Source organism: Camarhynchus parvulus, chromosome Z, assembly GCF_901933205.1.
Source record: "Camarhynchus parvulus chromosome Z, STF_HiC, whole genome shotgun sequence".
NCBI classification, from domain to species: domain Eukaryota; kingdom Metazoa; phylum Chordata; class Aves; order Passeriformes; family Thraupidae; genus Camarhynchus; species Camarhynchus parvulus.
In genome coordinates this window covers 11,350,246-11,372,087 of record NC_044601.1, presented here as the reverse complement: position 1 = coordinate 11,372,087, position 21,842 = coordinate 11,350,246, and the positions used below count along the sequence as shown (strand labels likewise).

At 37.3% G+C, this 21,842-nt stretch overlaps 1 protein-coding gene across 3 annotated transcripts in view; it reads right to left on the bottom strand.

Annotated features, from left to right (window-relative positions):
- Positions 1-21,842, bottom strand: part of BDP1 (B double prime 1, subunit of RNA polymerase III transcription initiation factor IIIB) — a 52,584-nt gene that overhangs the window by 4,834 nt on the left and 25,908 nt on the right. For all 3 annotated transcript variants that reach the window (XM_030968316.1, XM_030968315.1, XM_030968314.1), the window contains exons 23-40: positions 21,078-21,193; positions 20,171-20,381; positions 19,447-19,634; positions 16,457-16,646; positions 15,232-15,449; positions 13,904-14,297; positions 11,759-11,872; positions 11,449-11,485; positions 10,939-11,022; positions 10,066-10,297; positions 8,940-9,097; positions 8,167-8,308; positions 7,411-7,597; positions 6,096-6,156; positions 4,330-4,519; positions 2,739-2,952; positions 1,790-1,832; positions 625-919 (exon numbers count right to left, since the gene is read on the bottom strand). In XM_030968316.1, the coding sequence (XP_030824176.1) occupies positions 625-919; positions 1,790-1,832; positions 2,739-2,952; positions 4,330-4,519; positions 6,096-6,156; positions 7,411-7,597; positions 8,167-8,308; positions 8,940-9,097; positions 10,066-10,297; positions 10,939-11,022; positions 11,449-11,485; positions 11,759-11,872; positions 13,904-14,297; positions 15,232-15,449; positions 16,457-16,646; positions 19,447-19,634; positions 20,171-20,381; positions 21,078-21,193 (3,074 nt within the window). The remainder of the gene's footprint in view (positions 1-624; positions 920-1,789; positions 1,833-2,738; positions 2,953-4,329; positions 4,520-6,095; positions 6,157-7,410; positions 7,598-8,166; positions 8,309-8,939; positions 9,098-10,065; positions 10,298-10,938; positions 11,023-11,448; positions 11,486-11,758; positions 11,873-13,903; positions 14,298-15,231; positions 15,450-16,456; positions 16,647-19,446; positions 19,635-20,170; positions 20,382-21,077; positions 21,194-21,842) is intronic.

Genomic DNA, 21,842 nt, shown 5'->3' with positions numbered 1-21,842 from the left:
ATTGGTACTCACACAAGCATAATGAAAAAGTAAATGCCAGATTAGAAGAAGCCAGTGGAGCATTACAATCAAAATAATTAAGTACGGGAGCAACAGAGAACATGAACTCAAAACATTTAAACAAACAGTACAGAAAGGTATATTTTAAAAATCAAGTCAACATATAGGTAAGAGGAATATCCTCTGAGCTGCCAAGATTGAAACTCCTTCGGGGAAATTACTTATGTCAGTCCTAAAAATTCAGTGTGCGCAGTACTGTACCAGTACTTTTGTACTAGCAGGATGAACATCCAAACAACATGAGACTTACCTATGGAAAACAACAAATTATCCTAAGTTCCTATCAGAGCCAATGGATGCCTGCCTGACAAAAGGCATCTATCATGTCTAAATAGACACACAATATGTCAGTAGTGCCCTTCAGTCAATCTACTCATTTAATGAGTAAAATAATGCAAATTTCAAAGCAAACAGTTTGATGCTTTCTGATTTGCAGGAGATTATAGATACTGTAACTCTTTGCCATGCAGGTCACAAACAATGATACTGAAAAGATGTCAACATAGAAACATGATCTTTTTTTACGGAACAAGCTGACAAAACATTATTGCAATTACTCCATACCTGAGTAATGGAGTTTTTGAAGATGATGCTGAGCTTCTACTTTGTTCCAACTGTGCAGATTCATGCATATTCTCCTGCTTTCCTTGTCCACTTATTTCTACTCTTCTGTTAGAGGTTAATCTAGACATAACCTCCTCTTCCATTTCAGATGCTGCATTCTCAAGTGGTGCTTTCCCTAAACTCTCCGAAGTCTCAAGCTGGCTTCTCTCAGCCCGTTGTGAGATAGACTCAGACACCAATACAGAAGTAAGTACTTTTTCCTTTGCTGAAGACTCTGTTTTTTGAAAAGGATTCCCTGTAAAAGAAGTTGAGAGTCAAAGACTTCCGTGATAACACAAGAGCCCAAAAAATACATGATATTAAAACTGTTCGAACTATTACAGCAGAAGGGCTGAATTTTGGTTTAGTTTTATTTGTCCATTTATTTTTATGAGTCACCACTACAAATTAAAAGTTCGTGGTCTACTTTTAAAGCCTGTAAGATCATACAGATGTTATAGGAAAAAGCTGGTAGAAGTGTGGTTTTAAATTTTACAGCACACTCTCCCCCCTTCCCCCATCCTTTATTAGCACTCCACAGAACTCAGTCTAGTCACCTAGATGTTTAACCTTCTACAAGTTCCCTTAGAAGTCTTTTGCAAAGCCAAAATTATAGTTCACCAAGCCCTTCACCAGCTCAGATCAATGAAGATGACATTGTCAGCAGTTCTGCTTTTTCTCTCTTTCTTCAGAGGCTGACTGATCTCCTAAACCATTCTGTACTTTTTCAGTAAAAATGCAAAACAAAATAAAAATTAACTATTTTGGCATTGTGTGGTTAAAATGCCAGTTAATACTTTTGATTATTAGTGCTCTTTAACAGGTGGAAATATTTGCTTAAGAGATGATAACACATTTAGTCAAAAAAAACTTTTAGATTTCACCAATAAACTAGCTACAGCAATGCTTTTAAAATCATTATTAAATAACCAACATTTCTGTAATTCAGCACACCTAGTTTATAGCAGAAAGCATGGAATGGTAGCATTAGTGCAGTACTAGGAAAACCTGTTTCTACTATTGTGTTAGATGGCCTCAGACAGAATTATTTAGCATGACAACCAGTATTAACTTGTGATGTGTTTACATTCATTATACTTCGGCTTGCAAGTTTACATGTACATACCAGAAGTTACCACTGGCACATCTGTGGATTTAATTGAATAACCCTGTATTTAAAAAAGGAAAAAAATTTTTTTTTATTGCTTTTAATATAGAAGAGACAATGTGGTTGATAAACTCATATCACACATGCACAGTTCTAAGAGCAGGACTGATACAACAGGACACTGCAGCATCATTCATCACTTAACTCATTTCCTATGCAGGCTTTTCAAGGTGCTCTTATGACAAATTACTCAAGACAAGGATATTGAGATAAGAGATCAAAGAAGGAAGAAGATTGTTATCCATCCCTTCCTAGAAAAGCTCTCTGAATCATCTGGGGAATTACCACCCATTCCTACACCAAGGTACAATATACAATCTTAGCCCACTTACAAGGATCAATGGTAGTTGCTGCCATAAGCTTAGTCATATTGTTAAAAAAGCACAGAAGGATGCTGGAAAGATGGTGGCTTGTTTTCACTGGCAGCTTGCTCTTTTAAACTAGTACCTGCTATGTTAAGAATCAATAGGAACATATCTAGGAGCTTCCTCATGTAACAGACACAATGCAGATTCAAAACATCATTCAGCACACCTAGACATCCTGCCGGTCATCCAATATACCTCCAGAGTTTCCTGTCCAGCAATGCCATTGTCACAAGGGTGATGCAGAATGAACCAAAGTAAGACATATTACCAGTCTGTCTACTAGGAAGTCTAATTCAAAAACACCTGAGAGCCTACAGATTCTCAAAAAACCCTAATAATAAATAAACAAATATCCCAAATCTGTTGTAGATTTAAAAACTAAAAGCAATCTATAGGTGTTCATTTTCCTTGTAAATTGTATAGGCATATACAGTACATATTTTAACAAGTGACACCCTTAAAAAATAAACATAATTAAAATGCTCTATTGTGTTATGCATCTACCCCATGGATGAAAACTCACCAAATTATGATCTCACCTTGTAAGTGGTTTCCAGGTTATTTTCCACTGTAACAGTAGATGGAGTTTTCTTGGAAGGAGGAAAATCATGCTCTTCAAGCTCAGCAGCCAACCATTTTTGAGCTGTCTGCAACTTTGGAACAGGGTCTACTGCACTCTCTAGTTGTTTTGTTTCCATACTGCTGTTTAAAGGTCCAGCAACCTTACCAGCTGCAGTTGTCAAGGATCCAATACTGCTTATAGATACATAAAGTCATTATTGTGACAGTACAAGAAGCCAAAATTTACTTTGTATAAGGTTTCTGTATGGAAATTACACACAATCTCTGGTGATACTCTCTCTTGCTTAGTGTCAATATTAACTTCAAATGTACCATTTATTACCAAGAAACAATTTGTTGGGCTATTTGGAGTTAGTTTTTCTAGTCATACTGAATTTAGTTTAGCTGCTCTATTTGAACTCCACTTGGTCTTTTCATAAGATGCAAAAATATGGCAACTTATTAACTGCCCTAGAAAAATGCTAAAATACAGTATTATTTATCTGCACAGTTGAACCCCCACATCCTGTATGGTCTCAAAAACATACAGACATATATAAGACATACAGAGAAGCAGCAGAGACTAGGAAAATATGATAAAGCTGTACAGGAACAGCAAGACAGAACATGTACTCTAACTCAGCCTGTCAGCAATTTTGTTTATCATAAGTAGTTCCACAGGAGTTAGAATTATTACACTGTGTAGCCAATATTCACTCAAAGATCTTTCCCTTCAATAAAGGAATGATATTAGTATCTGATATCACAGGGCAAGATTCTACACAATTATGTGGAATTGCATCACACTCTTATGATCTGATGACTTTCATTAGTATAGTATTAGGGTTTGCAGGTTTCTTACTACTTTGCAACAGTCCCATTTTTCATAATGTCTTTTTCCTTTGGGTTTTTTTTTTCCCAAATGGACTAAGAGATTTAGTTCAACTGTAATGCTGACATGAAAATTTTGTTACACTGCATTCAGAGGTACTCTTTGTAAAAGAGTTTGGATTGCAGTAGACAAACCAGCTATTATTCTTTGGAGTAATTAATTAGTTTGTGTTTTCATCTTGTCTGCCTTTTAAGCAGTAAATTCAAGACAATAAGAATTTACATCTACTGTTTATCATGTTTTCCAGAAAACCATCTACATGAATAATCTGGACAAGCAGTAAATAAACAGCTACTCTACGAAAGTGTTGAAGTACTGTAAAATGCAAACATGCTTAGATTTTTCCATTGCTTTGCATTGTAAGTATCCATAAGGCAAAGTAAAGCTCAAGCTGGGCAAATGACTTCTACTAAAAAGGAAGAATTACTCTAAAGGGTAAATCAGAATTAAGATGACACCAAAATCTCAGCTAACTAAAACACTAAATTTAAAACACCTATAGAATCTTCCTCAAATCAAATTAGAGCCCTTTCTACTTTCTTAATTCTTTAGTCATCTGTCAAAATTACTTCCTCTTGCATTTCTTCTTTTGAGAAGTTCTAATCTGTACTAGACAGTCAGAGAACAATCAAGGTACACAAAAACTGTTTCACTTTGATTAAAAACAAAGCATTTACCTCTCCACTTCAGTCACAGTTGTTTCACTTGCATTTATTGGGCTGATAAGTATTGGGGCTGGTAGTACTGGTTCTGAAGTTTGTTCCACCATAGCTGATGCATCAAACTCTTTTGAGCCAGCTGGGATTTCCACTAATGTTAAAATGAATGTCTGTTCTTCCTCTGGACATCTACGATCATCATTCACTACTATATTTTTTTCAGGGAAATAAATAACAAAAAAACTATTAATCAAATATGAAATTACACTGTTCTCTTCATGTCCTTCCTACACAGAGTACTGAAATTTTAGGCATTCATTTCTCCATGGCAAAATGCACTGGACATATTCTTGACACAATAAGCTTCCTGACTTCCCAGATGAGATACACATCCTCATCTCCCGGTGCTTATTCACTGCAGAGAAATCCTGATTACCATTTAGAATGAGGAATATTAAAAATGCCTGGTAATCTTCATCAGAAGATTTTAAAAGAGTGTTCTAGCATTAAAGAGCAATTTGCAGTTTAATTAAACATATGTCATGGTGATCAAGTGCCCCTCTGTCTATAATTGCAACTCTCAGGTATTAAGAGTTACTTCTTTAAATGGCAGATGTCTACTATTTTGAAGGTAAGCACAGGATTTTTCCCCTCACTGCAGATTGGCAGAACAGGATCTGAGAAGCATAGTCTTGAATTTAATAGAGAAAAAAATAGAGATAATTTAATCAACAAACAGATATTAACAGATAGCTACCAGCTACCATTTGTTAAAATTTAAGGAACAAACATTTGTAAAGTTTTCAAAAGATGGAAAACAACAATGGCACTACATAATTTAAGACAGTTCTCAATGAGGTAAAGCTGTTATTCCAACCTCAGCTTGCTTGGATTCTTCATCTAATTAAACACCATTAAAGATGCTTCACCCCAAGATTCTGGCAATAATAGAGCATAGCAACAGATGTCTAAGAAGAAGTATTAGCCTGATCTTTTGCAGAAGCTCATGAGTTATAGCTTTGGACTGTAGTTTCCACCTAAAGTAAGTATTCTGGGCTTCTGTCACTGTGACTATCCCCTATGTTAGACAAGTAGTGGTTCCAAACCAAGCATTTCAATTTGTTCTAGGGAACAGCAGACAGCACCTTCGTAACTTTCATCATACTTAATCAGTTAGGCATTAATCTGTTGACTCAGTACAGCTGAAGAAGGAAGTCTGATTGTTTTCCACATCCCCTCTTCTTTCCCTTTGCTCCACACTTGCACAGTACAGCCCTCCTACTCACAGAACTCTGACAACAGCATTCACTTGGTAACTTCATGAGCAACTACAGCTCACTAAGCCAGTGGAAAACTACAGAGTTTCTCACCCTCTGTCATGTTCAGTTTTTGTTGGGTGAGTCAGAGGTGCATAAAGGACTCTAAAAACTATATACTATACCTATCACAGGGTAAGCAGCAGGAGCTCTCAACAGGGCAAAGAGAGAAAGTTTCCCTTCCACTGGTACTTAAACTTAATGAAGGGCTATTCAAATAGTTCTCAAGTCTAGTTTCTATTAATGAAATGTAAAGACAAGAGGCTAGGGAGGGGAATGTCATTATGCTGTGGATCATTATTTGTGTTAATGGAATAGATTGATTAATCATGTCATGAAAAATTTAATTTTTTTTAATGAAAATTTAATTTTTTTAAATGAAAATTTCAGGTCTTTAATTCACCTTTTAGTAAGCACAAGATAAACAAATGTGGGCTTTTGCTAACTTTGGATATTAGCATATTATACCTGAAGTTTCTTCTCTGCTGCTTATGCAATGTCGTTGAGCATCCTGAGTACAAGCTTCATTCTAGAAACAACACAATTGAAATTAATAAATCTGGAAAATTACTCTACGAAACGGGAAGAAACAAAGCATGTCAAATACTGAAGATCCAAAAACTCCAATCACATCATCATTATTTCATTTGTCAGTTTTCACTTCTAGCTGTTCTAGGCTCAGAAGTATTAGCCTAACAAGGACAAGAAACACTGGGGAAATATAAAATTTTTATGCAGCTTGTTGTCTATATTAGTAGTTTGTCAAAATAAATTTATACTTCCTACAGCACAATTCTGTGAGAGATGACTCACACAATAAATTGTTCAGCGGCACTAAGAAAGTAGATTCCTACAACCCTTAACAAACCACTGAATGCCAAATAAAAACATGAAGCTCTACAGCTCATCTATACCTTCCCTTCTACAGCTTGTCCCTTTACTAAAACGAGGAATTAATTGAACCAGCTCTACCACAAGCTGCCTCATACTCTCTCTGCCAGGCCTGTAAGAGCAACATCATTTTTGTACATTGTCCTTATATGAAATCAGCCTTGACACAGCAACGTGCTGCACTCGGGAAACAAGCTTCTATGCATCAGCTGTTCCAATGTAACTACATGCTCAATGATCTCACAAAACACTAGAAACCCCGGGGAACTGCGAATGAACCTTTCTCTCATGACAAAAATAAGGTAACTCTCATTTATACTAGAACATGGACCCACAAGCCACTGCAAAGAAATGGATGTGGAAGACATATTGTTTAGCTGTGACAACATACACGATGATGATATAAGTGATATAGATATATGTAAAAATATGCAAAATTTGTGTATGTCATATAATAATATGCATGTAAAGCTCTTAATTGTTTTTTTAATAAATGAGAAAGAACATAACGAAGAATGCAGTTTGCTTTGCTCCATCCAAGCAGTAACATTTTAACTTCATTGTAATGTAAACAAATATAATAGTAAGAGGTCGGTCACACTGAATGGATACAAGAATCTTAGATAACTTCTTCCATCAAGACTTCTTAAAAATTCCTTCCAATTTTGCTAATGTGTGTTACGTATTACTGAAACGTTCTAAACAAGAGTTTGCAAAGATTAAGTTTGTCTGAAAGATTGTTCGGATATGCCCCTGTGAAAAAGCAAGTTTCATTTACCACTGAAGTACCAAGTGTTTAGAACTGGTGAGTATATTTGCACTGAAAACCTCTTTCTTTACAGAATTTCAAAATCTGGGCACTCCTGGACTGTAATTAATTCTTGTTCTTTACCTGAGTAAAGCTGACTGTACATATATGGTGCTCAAGAGGACAAGGACTCTGCTCAGACAGTTCATCCACAGAACTTGGATTTGGACAATCTTCTAGTCCCAGGTGTGATTTTTCAGGTTTTGGTGATGCAGTTAGATGTCTTAAATCTCCTGAATTTCCACAAGCATCTCTTATCTGCTTTTCTGTTCTGCAAGGTATATATCTAGTTAATTTGAAACCAGATGAAGATACCCTGTGCAAATGCTAAATTCTGTGTTACAATGTATTTAATATAACACCTAATTACATGGAAACAAAGCTGCTGTTTAAAGACTACATCATTGTACTAAACAGAATGCATAATTTTTGAACAAATCTACAGAAAGAATTTTATGGAAAGGCCTCTGTAACTTCACTAACGGAGACACTCCTACTGAAAGCACAACCAAGCAGGAAACCTTATAAGCTCATTAACATTTCTAAATTAATCAACTTATTAACATTTCCTTGCAGTTTCATGAAAGACAGTTAAGCAGCAAGGTAATTACTAAGTTCTAAAAGAGCAAACAAAAGTTAATGTTCTATCTCCAAAAGCTGTTCCACAACATGTAAGGGAGAAAAACCTGAAGTCTAAACTGTACACTATCTGTAGAAACACATACACAGTGTCTGTGAGCACACTTTTTCCATTACAGTCACATACTACACCTGAACTTCAGCTGCATATTTTAAGAGACAGTAGGAATAAAGTCAGCATTAAATGATGAGTCTTCTTACCTCTCTGTTTTGTCTACTTGCTTGTTAAGCTCCAAACTTCCAGATGCAAAGTCACGAAGAACTGAAGAATCACCTGCAGTTTGTCTGATTGGTTCTGGTTCCACCTTCTGCATTTCTGCATTACCCCTCAGGGCCGTAGGATCTAAGTTTTATAAGAACAAAAATTAAAATATTGTCTTTTCAGTCTGCGGGTATTTATATATATTTGTATTACTTTTTACATATAATCTTGTATGAATTAAAGTTTTGTAGTATGTTTATACAGACACATATACACGAATGTGCACATGAATAATTGTGTCTTACATAAATAAGGCATATACACATATCTCATCTTGCCTTTCCTATTTTGCCAGTGGCATGAAGACAATTAAAAGTTGGAAGATTACCTTTTTTGCAACTGCTTTAAGAATAGAAAGCCAGTTATTATCTCCTCTTCTACTTTTAATGGAAGGAAAAGACAGTAATAATAGAAAAAAGTACAGTGTATTTGACTGCATTTCTATAATTGGCAGTCCAGTAATTTAAGTGCCTTCCAGGTATTTTAATACCTGCAGAAAAAACCTGCTATTCAAATTTCATTTAATTTCATACTGAAAGGTATTCTCATGTATAAAACGATATCACAAACGGGTACCCTATCTTACAATGGCGATGTTTCACCTGTAAATGTGAATGGAAAGTGAAAACTTTCAGCTTTGTTTCATTTCATGAACAGATGTGAATCTATTGAATAACCATTTTCAGAGCCCTAGGATAAAAAACACGCTTACCAGTTTGAATTTGCTCTAGTTGTTCCACAAGTACATTTGCATCAAGTATCTCCCGCATTATGTTTTCATTGGACCTCAACATTGCAGAGGTTGGCTCAGGCTCCAGGTGTCCACCTTCTGTCAGTCCCATACTATTCACCACAGGCAAAGAGCTACCACTACAAGTGAAAGGAAAGATGTCATCAATAGAGTTCCTGATTTTTGACAGTTAGTGAAGAGACGATATAAGAGATATGGGGTAGATCAGACAATGAAGACCTGAAATGCAGGCTGCAACTGGCAGAGAAGACAGAAAACTACCCGGCAAGATAAAAAAAATAAAAATCATCTGTGAATTGAAACAGACAGGTATGCTGCAAACTAGTATGTTTCTAATGTAAAGGAATTTAAAAAAAAAAAAAATTGAAATGTTTAAATAGCAGGAGAAGATCAGAAATCTAATACATATGACATGGTACTAAGTTCTGGTTTGATAATATAATTAAACTGGATGCAAAGTAAATTATCTTGGATTAAGATTTTTCAAAGAGCATAATCTCATACTTTGTTCAAGCAGTCAACAAGTTAAACAGTTTTTCAAATAAACCAGGATCATCAGCAGATGTTTCTCTGGGAAAGTGGCCCACTAAGCTGTCTCGTAATTCACAAATGCAAAAATTATTAATGATCATTCATTAAAACCATAATGATGGAAGATCACCTGGTTTCTTGCCATCCCTTTGCTCTAAATCTTTGATCTACACCCCCACAGCATAGTGACAATTAAGCAATTTGCCCTGGTCTGATTAGCTGTAGAGAACTTTGCAAGAAAGAGCTTGATAATTAAGAGTGATCCAGTACATAATTAGTTTGCATATTTTTTCCTCCCCCTCTTCCCTGAGTAAACCTAATTTCATGAGAGAAAAAACAGTTGTAGATACCCAAAACTACATACAAACACTTCACGAAAGTAGTAAGAAAGAGATGAGAGGAGTTTTTGCAGATTACATACTAAATTACATTAACTGAGAAACCTTTACTTCAGCAAGACTGCTTGCAAATTGATAAAAATGCCAGAAAGAACCTAGTAAAAGTAAGCAGTGCCAGAGGACCTCTCTCACTAAAGAAAATGAAGTAGTAATTTAACCTGGTATCAGTAGCATCCATCTCTGAATATTCTTCTACCCCTATTCTTGTGCCAGTGATTTGATGCTCTACATTGATGTTGTTTCCATCCTCAGAAGGCAGCAATTCCTTGACAGAAGTGTCTGAAGCAAGCGAATACTGACTAGAAGTTCTATTTTCTTTGAAGTAGGCATGATTTACAAGGCTATGAGCCGTGTCCAAGTCATCTTGAGCAGGTAACATATGTGTCTGTTCTGGTTATAACAATAAATAGAAAGGAAAATTTCATTTAAAACACTCAGGTTTGGCATGTATATAAAGCTATATAACTTCAAGCCTTGTTTAATGAAGTTTGTATTCTCCAAAGACACAGACTGAAATCCCAGATAAACACAGTCCTAAGAGAGCACCTTTTGTAGTAAGAACACAAAAAGTAACATTCAGCAAATGAAAGCAGATAATAAATGCTACACAAAATCTGTAACAAACCTCGGTAATTTCAGGTTGTAGCTAGTTAGGATAAAAAGGCTATGCTTCACACTAAAGGTCTGAAAAGATCACTGAAAGTTACAGTCATTTAAGCTTGATCCCTTTCTTTTGTCCAGTTTATGTGTCCAGATCAATTTAAACATGTGCATCCTAAAGGTCACAGAAACAACTTTCTAGCAGTGATACCATTGGCAGTATTCAGCAGGGTGCCTGCCTGTTTCCAGCCAACCTGCATTGGCTAGACTCACTACGCGTTACAATGCAACAGGACTAAAATCATAAAAGACTCTTTGACCTCCTGCTATGCAGCAGCATGCGGAAGAGCTTTGCAGCCACTGCTCCATGCCTCCTTAGGTGCACCCAGAAAGCATAAAAGCAAGGCTTTGTCCCATAAATCAGATCATACCTTCAGTGCTTGTTTTTAACTGGAAATTTGGATCACCCATGGCAAGTAAAGTCATAGCAGCTTCAGTGCTTCCATCGTTAATTCCTGTGAAGTTGTTCACAGACATTAAAAGTCACAACCACATGAACTAGAAACCCACTTACCCATATTCAAAAAGTATTTGACACTACCACCAATACAGTGAAGTATGTATTTTTTAAATTGACCCTATTTAAGAATCAAAATGCTTGTAAGCAAGTAGCCATTCTCATCCAGCAAATTCAAACTACTATTAAAACACTGAGCAGCAACATGACTGCTTTTAAGGGTGTACTGGATACAGGTGGCAAGGTGTTGGCAGCACGGGCCTGCCCTGGACACAGCCAGTTCCAGCTGACCCACTGCAGGACACAGCTGAGCCTCTCGGCCAAGATGGTGGCGCCTTTGGAAACATATTTTAAGAAAGGGGGAAATGTGTATATCAGTAGCAAGGTAACATGAAATACATAAGCAAGATTGTTTCATATCTACCTTTGTCCACATCAGGATTTTCATGTATGATTGTTTCCTTAAATACAAAGAAAAACAATATCAAAGTTCTATATAAAATGACCCCATAATTTTTATTTAATGGTTACATGTAAATTCTATGCCCACAAGTTACCCTGGTTTTAAGGCTAACAATATTTACTAACACAGTTTTCCCACAGGTGTGCCTCACATCTGGATGTTACAGCTACCAGTCTAAAAAGCTACACAGTTACATTCAGACACGACAACAAGAAACTGAGAAACTGCTGAAATAGCTTTGTATGACCAATGAAACAAAAGACATTCTTACACTTGTTGAGGTGCTTTCTCCTTCCCTCTGTACTACTGGTTGGATAGAAGCACAAGTAAGACTTTCAGCATCAGTAGCCACCTGCACATCTGGGATATTCACAGATAATTCCAGCTGTAAAAGTAATTTTGCAAGTATTTCAGTTTATCAGATGCAAAAGAAAATCTGTCAAATGCAAATTTTTATAAACCTCACATATTTAACAGATGTTCAACATCTAGAGAAATCCTTTGCAAAAATCTCACCTTCTGATTTCAGAAGGAAGCAGTGGTATGAACAGAAGGCAGAACAGATACTGCTACCTGTAGCTAAGTGGAAGCATCAGACAACCTAAGGCCTTGTTTCTAGTCACTCACTCCTCCACTGAACTAAGTTATGCAGCTGAGATCTTTTATAGTGACTGTTTACCTCAAATGGGTTTTCTTATTTTTTACTCTTTTTCTGCTTTTTAAGTCTTCAGGATGGAAAAACAGTACAGATTTATTTCCAAAGCAAGACAGGGAATCAATATGCAGACACATAGAAACAGACCCACTCACCATTTCACCTATTTTTTTTCTTCCTCAGCAATGTATTTTCACTGAGAACTTCAGACATTTGACGTTTTCAGAAATGAGGACTTGAAATTTGACAGAAAGTTTATGATATTTCCAGGGAAGTTCTTACAGAAAACACTGCTCAATCTGGGTTGCTCTCAAAGGCTTGCACTTTACAGACTTTCAACTGACCTATTTAAATTTTACAACAACTAGGTCCTTGGGTCTCTAACCACATTCCTCACTAGTACTCATGTCTCCTAAGCATTAAACCAAGCAACTTGATTGTAATCCCCACACATTACATATACTCTAGATCTCTGAAATCAAGGATTCAGCAAAAGTTTCCATATGGCAACTTTGCTGCCAATTATCATTCTAGAAATCCCTTTGTGTTTTGACTGAGCTTTAAATTATTCTGCTGTTTCATCTGGAGAAAGAAACCGTGTGATTCATTCAGGAGAAAAAGCAGGATTTCAGTGGGCAAAGAGAAGAAGAGGACTAGCAGTAGTGGTATGGAAAAAAAGCACTAGAAAGCAAAAAGCACTGAAGTGAATGGAAAGTAGCAATGACAGGGAAAATAATAGAAAAATGTCTTCTACTGGATGGTGTAAGACCATAGAAATGGTATGAAATAAAGGATGAAGATCGTACTGACCATGACTGGGATGAAGTTAATTTTCTTCACACCAGCCCACATAATGCTGTCTTTTGGATTTTTAACTACAACATGGTTGGTAACACACCAGTGTTTCTGCTATTCCTGCACAACAGCAATGCTTTTTTATTATTTAATCCAGCAAGGAGGCCAGGGGTAAGCAAGAGGTCAGGAGAGCACAGAGCTAGTACAGCTGACCCAAGTTGATCAAAAGGAAATTCTGTATCATATCATGACACGCTCAGCAATAAAAGCCTAGGGAAAGGAGGGAGAAGATGAAGCCATTTGTGGTTAGGGCATTTGTCTTCCAAAGTTACTCTTTCATAGACTGAGGCCCTGATTCCCAGGAAGTAATCTGACAATGGAAAGCAGCAAACAAATTCCTTATTTTGTTTTTCATTTACATGCAGCTTTTCCTTAATGTATGTAACTGTCTTCATATCAACAGAGAAATCTTTTGCCCTCCTAATTTCTCCTTGTCCCACAAGAAAAGGGAGTAAGCAAGCAGATGTGTGTGTCTGGTCAGGTCAGCCTACCTGACAGTTAAAAGTTTCTTGGCAAGGGGGACATGACATACAAAAACATTTTCCTCATACCCTCATTTCCTAACATTCAAATATGAAACGGAAGTGCTCCATTTGATCCATCTTGGGCCTCAAAACTCATGGACGAGCATTGAGTCTGGGCCTATATTCAATCCCAATAAACAAACTGGTGAGTTCCCTGCAGACCTATATACAGTTTGTAAACATAATTACATAACTGGATTTCAGGCCAAGGCTGTATTAAGTTCAAAACCAAGTGTATGTGCCAAGTAACATCCCTGCTACTCTCAACGCCATTCTTAAATTGAACTCTGATAAAACCCAAATACCCAGAGATACAATTAGAATAAAATCTTTTTAAACAATCGGAACAAAATTACATATATAGAATCCAGCTACACAATACCTCCTCCACAGTTTCCTGTATCTGCATAGGAATTGGTTTTGGAGATCTAAGACCTATAGGAACAAACACTGGAGCCTTGTTTACTTCCTCTGATGGAAAGCATTCATCTTCATCATCAAGTTCAAATTCATCTGCCTCCTCATCCTCCTCCTCCTCTTGAGAAGCCCGGAGGGTGACAAAGGTTATCTTTGAACTTCTGGGTTCCTTCCCAGATTTTCTTCTCTGTGTAGTTTTCAAACTTTTGTCTCTGGTAACACTCAGTTTAGCTTCTTGTGTTTGACTCCCCTTCTCACTGCAATCAGCCTCACATTCAGAGGCAGAAGAAGTAGCAGTTTTTGCCTCCAAAACATGTTCTGGCAGTGTTGTCTGTTTTGATGATCTCCTGAACTGCCTTCTAAAGTACAGAATAAAAACAATGAAATCCAAGACTTTCCAAAGAGAGGGATACTACAAATCAAAATAAACTCCATTGAAAAAAATAAGTTATCTTTGTGACCAACAATGCAAATTATTGACTTCTTAACTTATTAGTGACAAATAAGCATTTAATCAGAAATTTAACTTCTTCCTGTGTACATAAGGTACTTATTGCAAATATGTGTTATGCAGTTTCAAAATGCTAGAAATGTTCACAATTAAACTTGCAGGAAACACAATTCATTTATTAGAAAAGTATGAAATCATTTTAATTTTGAGGGATGTGGAAGGCACATACTTTTTAAGTCATAGGAACAGTTCCAGTTGTCTTTTGCTAAAGCTAGACTAGAAGCCCCCAACTATGATACTTTAATTGATCAGACTATTGTTCATAAACTGAAACTGTTTGGTGATAACTACTTATCTGCTTTGGTTTCTCAGACAGCATTCTCTTCAATGATCAGTTACCTACAGTTTCCTTCTTTAAAATCACAGGCACAACCACTCTGAGTGCCAAAAGCAATGACAAACTTTCCCCCCAAAACATCCTCCTTAGTAAATTGGTGAAGAGTGGAAGCAAATGGTAGCAGAGGATACTACTGGCACAAAGTTTCTCTTTAGGTTAATCCCACAATCCTGTGCCCCCAAAAATGGGTATTCTCACGTCCTCCCCTATAAAATCAGGAATTTCTGTTAAAACCATGGGATAGATTGGTGAGAGTATTGGCTGTGTTCATTTTATGAGAATACAGGCAGAGTAAGACAAAGGAGCATCTGCACACATCTGCTAAGTTCAGATGGAAGACACAAAAACTGACATGCTGCATGCACTCACATTACACATGGCAGAACTATGGCAAATAATTATCAATCAACTGAGTTTGGTTTATAAAGCAAAACAGCTGTTTTACCTTGTGAGACTGCCTGGATGCTTTTCTTGTGAGGTAGAAAGCTGAGAATCATTATCTTGCTCTATGTGTGTCTCACTCTCTGACGATATCCCTGGAGACTGGAGTGCAATGTCCTGCCTGATTCTCTTACGAGATGTTTCTTCAACATTCTCTGCAAAACTGTGTTTCCTTGTAGCTTCTGAGAAGGATCCAGCTTCCACTGTACTACTGGAGTTTTCCTGAACAGAGGAGATTATTATTACCATATTAAGTGCCAAACATTTGTAACTGGTTTTGGTGACTTAAAGAACTTAGTTTGAGGATCTTGAGAATGTGCCTAGCTGTCATCTCTGATAACTTAGGATATTCTTCCTTGTTGTCTTTAATTTTGGGTTCTAGAGCAGAGGTGTCATTAACTGATATTATCTATGATACTTGACTTCGCAGTGCAGCTGGTAGTTAATAGACCAACACCATGCTCAATTTATCAAGAGCAACAACCCTTTAGAAGCTGGAAAGATAAATAATTTTCTAAAATTACCTATCAATTTAAAGAACAATTTGCAGGAACTATTTTTTTTTCTGCCTTGGGAACAAGGTAGGAACTAAAAACGATCATACTTGATAAAAAAGCATTTGAATATTATTCAACATATACACAGACAAACATCAGCAACCACAGTTCTGTCAACTATGGATACTTGGCTAAAAGAATATGCTAACTAGAAGCTTTAGTCATACATATGAAAAATAAGGAACACTAGATAAACTTGACCCAGTTATCCAGCATTAGACAGAGATGGAACTAGTCTGGGCTAAGTTAGGCCTGCTGAGCAAATTTAAGAAGGTCTGAACTTTGTTCACACTCATTTTAATTTCTAAGTATACTAACACAGATTTTAGGTGGTATCTGAAGTTAGGTAACTACCTTAATTTCAGTTGTTCAATGAATAACAAACAGTAAATTATTTTTCAACAGTGTTAGCACATATTTATTATAATGCAAATTTCTGATCATATAAACCATCAAACTTAAGACAACAGTGTATATTAGGTATTTCCACAGGTTTTAAATTCTAATTCCATTCATTCAGTATAGTTTTCAATGGTGATTTTTTTAAAAAAATCAAATAATCACATTAACATTTTCCAGCCACATACTGGATTTCTGTGCCACCTATCTTTTTAAGAACTTGGGCAAAAGGATTGATATGTAACTGACTCAAAATACATGACAAGCACTTACCTCTGATACACTTGTTTTTAATAACACCAAAAACTCTTCATTTCTCTCAGTACTGTCCTCTTCTCTGTTTTCACACTCTTCAGGATAATCTCTTTTCCTAGTAAGTCTCATTAGGTCTGGCCTCAGGTTCCAATGGGGTTCCCTTCCTCTCTGTTCACTTCCCTCTCCAGAACTTAATTTATCATTGGACCTAAAAAAATATGTTTTAACTTTTACTTCTGAAGAACTACAAAGTACACTCTATAAGTTTGGCTTACTATCAGATATTTAGTACTTCTAGCTAGAAATGAACTTGTGTTCTGAATTTTTATTTGCCTAGTTGGCTACATGTAAAAAAACCATAAAAGAAGAAAAAAACCACTGCATAAGGGAGATAATTTGTCTGCAGTAGCAGACCTGATTAGTTTTGGGAAAGATTTTAGGAAAGAACTTTAGGTCAGGTAGACTGGAAAGTGTCAGCTATACCAACACAGGTCTCCAAAATTAAGCAGCCATAGGAACCCTATATCCACTAATTCCAGTGCTCAAGGCTCTACTGCTTTCAAAAAGGATACAATTCTTACATCTGTTCAAACAAGTTCAGATTGGTAAGAGAGAAATCTTGGCCTTCTAAACTCATGGCTTGACAAAAAGGGACTTAGAGTAATCCAGAAGAATACAATTTAGTCAGCCTCATCTGAGCCCCTGGGAAGGCGATGGAACAACTGAATCTGGAAACTACTTCCAGACACATGAAAAACAACCTAACTTGGAGTAGTTAGCGTGGATTAGTAACGGGGAAGTTATGCTTAATCAACTTGATAACACCTTTCAATGAAATGACTGGCTCAATAAATAAAGGGAGAGCAGTAAACAGTGTGTGCCTGGACTCCAGCAAGCCTTGTTAACACTGTTGAACACTGTCTCTTGTAACATGCTGATAACTGAACTCATGAAGTATGGACTGGAAGTACATTAAAAACTGATTGAGTTGTCAGGTTCTGAGGTTTGTGATCAGTGACACAAAGTCCGGTTGGAGACCAACAATCAACACTGTACCTCATGGGTTAATACTGTATCAACTCCTGCTCAGTATCTCCACAAAATAATCTGGATGATGGAGCAGAGTGTAACCTCAGCAAGTTTACAGATTAGGCAAATCTAGAAGGAATTGCTTCCCAAGGGCAGAGACATCCAAAGGTTATATTGGCCTCCAGAGGGACCTGGAGAGTCTGGAGAAGTGGGCTACGGGAACCTCAGGAAGTTCAGCACGGGGAGATGCAGAGTCCTGCACAAGGGGATGAGCAACCCGAGGCACCAGTGCATGCTGCAAGCCACTGTGGTGGAAAGCAGCTTTGCAGAAAAGAGCCTGGCTGTCCTGGTGGTCTCTGAGTTAAACATGAAGCAGGAGAAGTGCTGTGGCTGCACAAACAGTGAATGGTGACCTGGGCTGCAGCAGGAGAAGTGTTGCCAGCAGGCCAAGGGAGGTGATCCTTGCCCCTTGTTCAGCACTGATGAAGCCACACCTGGAGGACTGACCAGTTCAGGGCTCCCTGGTAGGAGAGACCTGGAGGCACTGGAGACAGCCCCTCAAAGGGTCACACTGACGGTAAACGGCTGGAAGCATCTCTCCTGTGACAAAAAGCTGAAGGAGCAGGAACTGTTCAACCTGGAGAGAAAGCTCAGAGGGAGCCTTCTCTGAAGGATCTGAAGAGATCCCTCTTCAGCAGTTCCACAAAAAACCCAAGGGAGGCCACAAACAGGACAGATCCAGGCTCTTTCCAGGGGTGCCCAGTGCCCAGAGACAATGGGCAAACACTGCAAGACAGGAGGTTCCTTCTGAGCACCAGGAAATCCTCTTTCACTGTGAGGGCCTATTTTAAAATAGATTTTTGACTGCTCTGTGTAAGTTAAGACTGAGCAAAACGTGGCTTATAACATAACCCAGAGCTGTTGCACGGGAGTGGCACAATCTGCCTCATACTGCACATAGATTATAAGCATCATCACAGGAAGTTCCACTATTGGAAAGAAAAATTGAAGAGACTCAGAATATATCTTACAGAAATAAAGTGAGCTTGCTGTCTTCTTGTCAGTTCTCAATTATAAGGGAGTGCAAATGGCATTGCTCAGTCTTTGGTCCACATTCATGGTGCACTGTACCCCAAGAATTTATTAGGGAGAAATTCAGACAACTAAACCCTGATTACTTGCTTCTACTCTCACCCATGAAGTACCTTCTAAAAAGAAAAATAGCCTTGGAAAAAACTCCCTTAATCCTTTTAAAAACTGTTCTATTACGTAAGAACGCCACCTAGTGACTTGCACAGCACATAATAGATAACAACTAGTACAGCTCCAGAAGCAAGCGCTGTATAAAAACAACTCAACAAATGCACAAAATGTTTAAAGTACTGTTGCAGCTTAACCACAGCTGACAAGTAAGTGCCATGCAGTCAGTCAGTCCCCAAACCACAGGGAGGAGAGAACTGGACAGAAAAGGTAAACCTTCCGGGTTTAGATATGGACAGTTTAATAATCAAAACAAAGTAAAATATAAAATAACGAAAAGGAGAGGCAGACACAGACAGAGGGAAATAAAACACAAGGAAACAAGTGATGCACAACTTCTCACTGCTTGCTGACTGACACCCAGTCCATCCCCAAGAAGTGTTCAGCATCTCCTGGCCAGGTCCCTCCACTTTATGGAGTGAGCATGATGTTCCATGGTATGGAATATCCTTTTGGCCAGGTCACACCAACTGTTCTGGCTGTGTTACCTCTCAACTGCTTATGCACCTGCTCACTGGCAGACCATGAGACACTGAAAAGTCCTCAACTCAGGGTAAGCACTGCTCAACAACAACTAAAATGTCAGTGTGTTATCAATGTTATTCTCATATTGAATCCAAAATGCAGCACTGTACCCGCTAATAAGAAAAAAATAAACTCTACCCTAGCTGAAAATGAAAGTTTTAAAGATTTTTTACTTTGAAAAGAGATAACTTTACCTTTCTGTGGTATCCTGAATGCCTCCTATAGCATCTGTAGATAGACATTCTTCTTGCAGTCTTTTGCTGTTATAATTTGGTGATTTTTTAGAAGAACAAAGCGTTTCTGATGTCATGCTTCTTGAATTTATGTCTAGATTGTCATTCTCGGCCAAATTTCCCACAAGCAACAATACTTCCATGTCATCCTTTGATTTGAGAAAAAAAAGCCCAACAATATTAGCAAAGTATATAAAAATATTTTATTTATTATTATAACAAAATATATCACCTGTAAAATAAAGTATTGCAAATTATGATCAAGTTGCTAACCTGAGATGAAACTTCATTTAAAAACTTCCAAGTAGTTTATGGTACCATCACTGCTCCTTGTTCCTCTAGGAAGACATTTAGCTAATAAAAGACATACTAAAACCAATATAGTCCTTCATGAAAAGCAACCAAGGAGCTTGGAGAAACCCAGCAACAGAATACAGCATGCAGGTAACTATTCATGTATCGTGAATATGACTGAAATGTCAAAATCCAAGTGAAGTCTTTGTATATCTTATCAATGTGCCACTAGCAGGATTTTGGAAAACCCTGTAATAGCATACAAATACTGAACAGGAATTCTTATTCGGCTGAAATTAATTTATATATTTACAACAGCTTATTTAGATGCCTTAAAAAAAGCTAGTGTGGAATCAAGAATCAGTAAGTGTAGTCAGAAATAGAATCTCACTTTTGAGGAGAGAAGGTTTTCAGATTCTTCTGTCACACGCAGATTCTCTCCATGATTCATTTCCTCATCTGGGGCAGTAAGTTTTTGTACTACTGGAGATCCTTTTTTGCTGTATGTTCTTTCTAGGTTTGGTCTTGGAGACTCAATCCTTACAAGTCGTCCTGGTTTCAGAGCACTCAGCTTGCCTTCTTGGGAGGTAAGTTTTTCAGTACTGATGAATTTAAAGCAAAACAAACAAATTTAAAGAAAATACACATTTGACTGTGGCTGGGAGAGAAAAAAAGCACTTCTGCACTTACATTTTGAATTAACACTTACACAAGAGACTACCAGACTGCTTTGTTTAAGATAAATAAAATTATATTTTCAAATACATCTCTCATTTGCGGCTAACCTTGAAGAAGAAATAACAAAATGTCTTTGTCAAGGCATTTTTAACATAAAAAACAAGTCGTGTTGCTACCCATACCAGCATGAAAGTATCAGCAGTCTAACACACACTTAAGATCTTATTTCAACAACAGTGGCAGTAAAATAGAAGAACATATGGATGGACAAATGAGAGTCAACTCTCTGACATTTCGCAAAATTTGAATGTTACATATCTTACAACAAACCTTACATATGTGATTGCTACTTAAGCAAATACAGACCAAGTAATAAAAAATCTTGGTCAGGAAGACCTATGAGCTCATACAGATCAAGCATGTACCAGACAAATAATAACAAAGAGTGGAGGCAAAAAATGTGCTCTGAAAACACTGGAAAAAGCTGTTTGTAGGCACTGAAAATGAAATACTGTGGAAAGACAAAAGACAAGGAACAAAAGAATTAACATTTGCAAAGGTATCTCATTATGCACAGACGAAAGTGTTTCAAATGCTATTTTGCCAAACTCAAACCTCACCTGCTTTGTTCAGACAAAAAGGCTTCAGAAATAGAGAGCACCTGAGGCACTTCTTGCTGTTCCTGTTCCTCTTTGCTCAATACATCTCCTTGACACAATACAGCTTCATTTTCACCCTTTAATTTACAGTAAAAGAAGCATGAAGAAAAATAGAAGTATGTAAGCTTCTAAAACAGACATATTTTTAATATACAAAAATAGAAACAATGCTATTTTCCCAATTGAAATAAAGGTAAAAATCATGTTATCATAATTCAAGTTATATGCAAAAAGGAACAGAAGTCTTCATACTCTGGGGATACCTGGAGTTAAATTCTTAAACACTATATGCACCCAAGCATTATGGGAAACACTCACCTATTTAGTATTCAATCAATTCCCTAATACATGAAGCACTGTGGAAACAAGATACTTCAGCAAATGGAAAACCTTTGAAAACTGGACACTGGCGAGGGCAGCACAGACACACCCAAGCCACAATAATATAGCCTCAAGATCCAGAAGGCCTAATAAGCTTCACGTCTGTATTCGCCACACTGGTTCCACGAAGAAGCCCCTCAAACACATCCTTAAACAATTCAGGCCTGTGACAGCTTGACTAGTAAAGAGGAGCATCAGACCTGCTCTGGTTCTACAGATTTGCCCAGTACAGAGCAGATGCATGTGCATGGTTCACAGGCCTTAGGTCCAAAGCAGCCAAAGCCAAACCACAAGGAACTATCCCAGCTAGGGGTGAGCTGACTGTGGCACTGATGGGAGATGAGA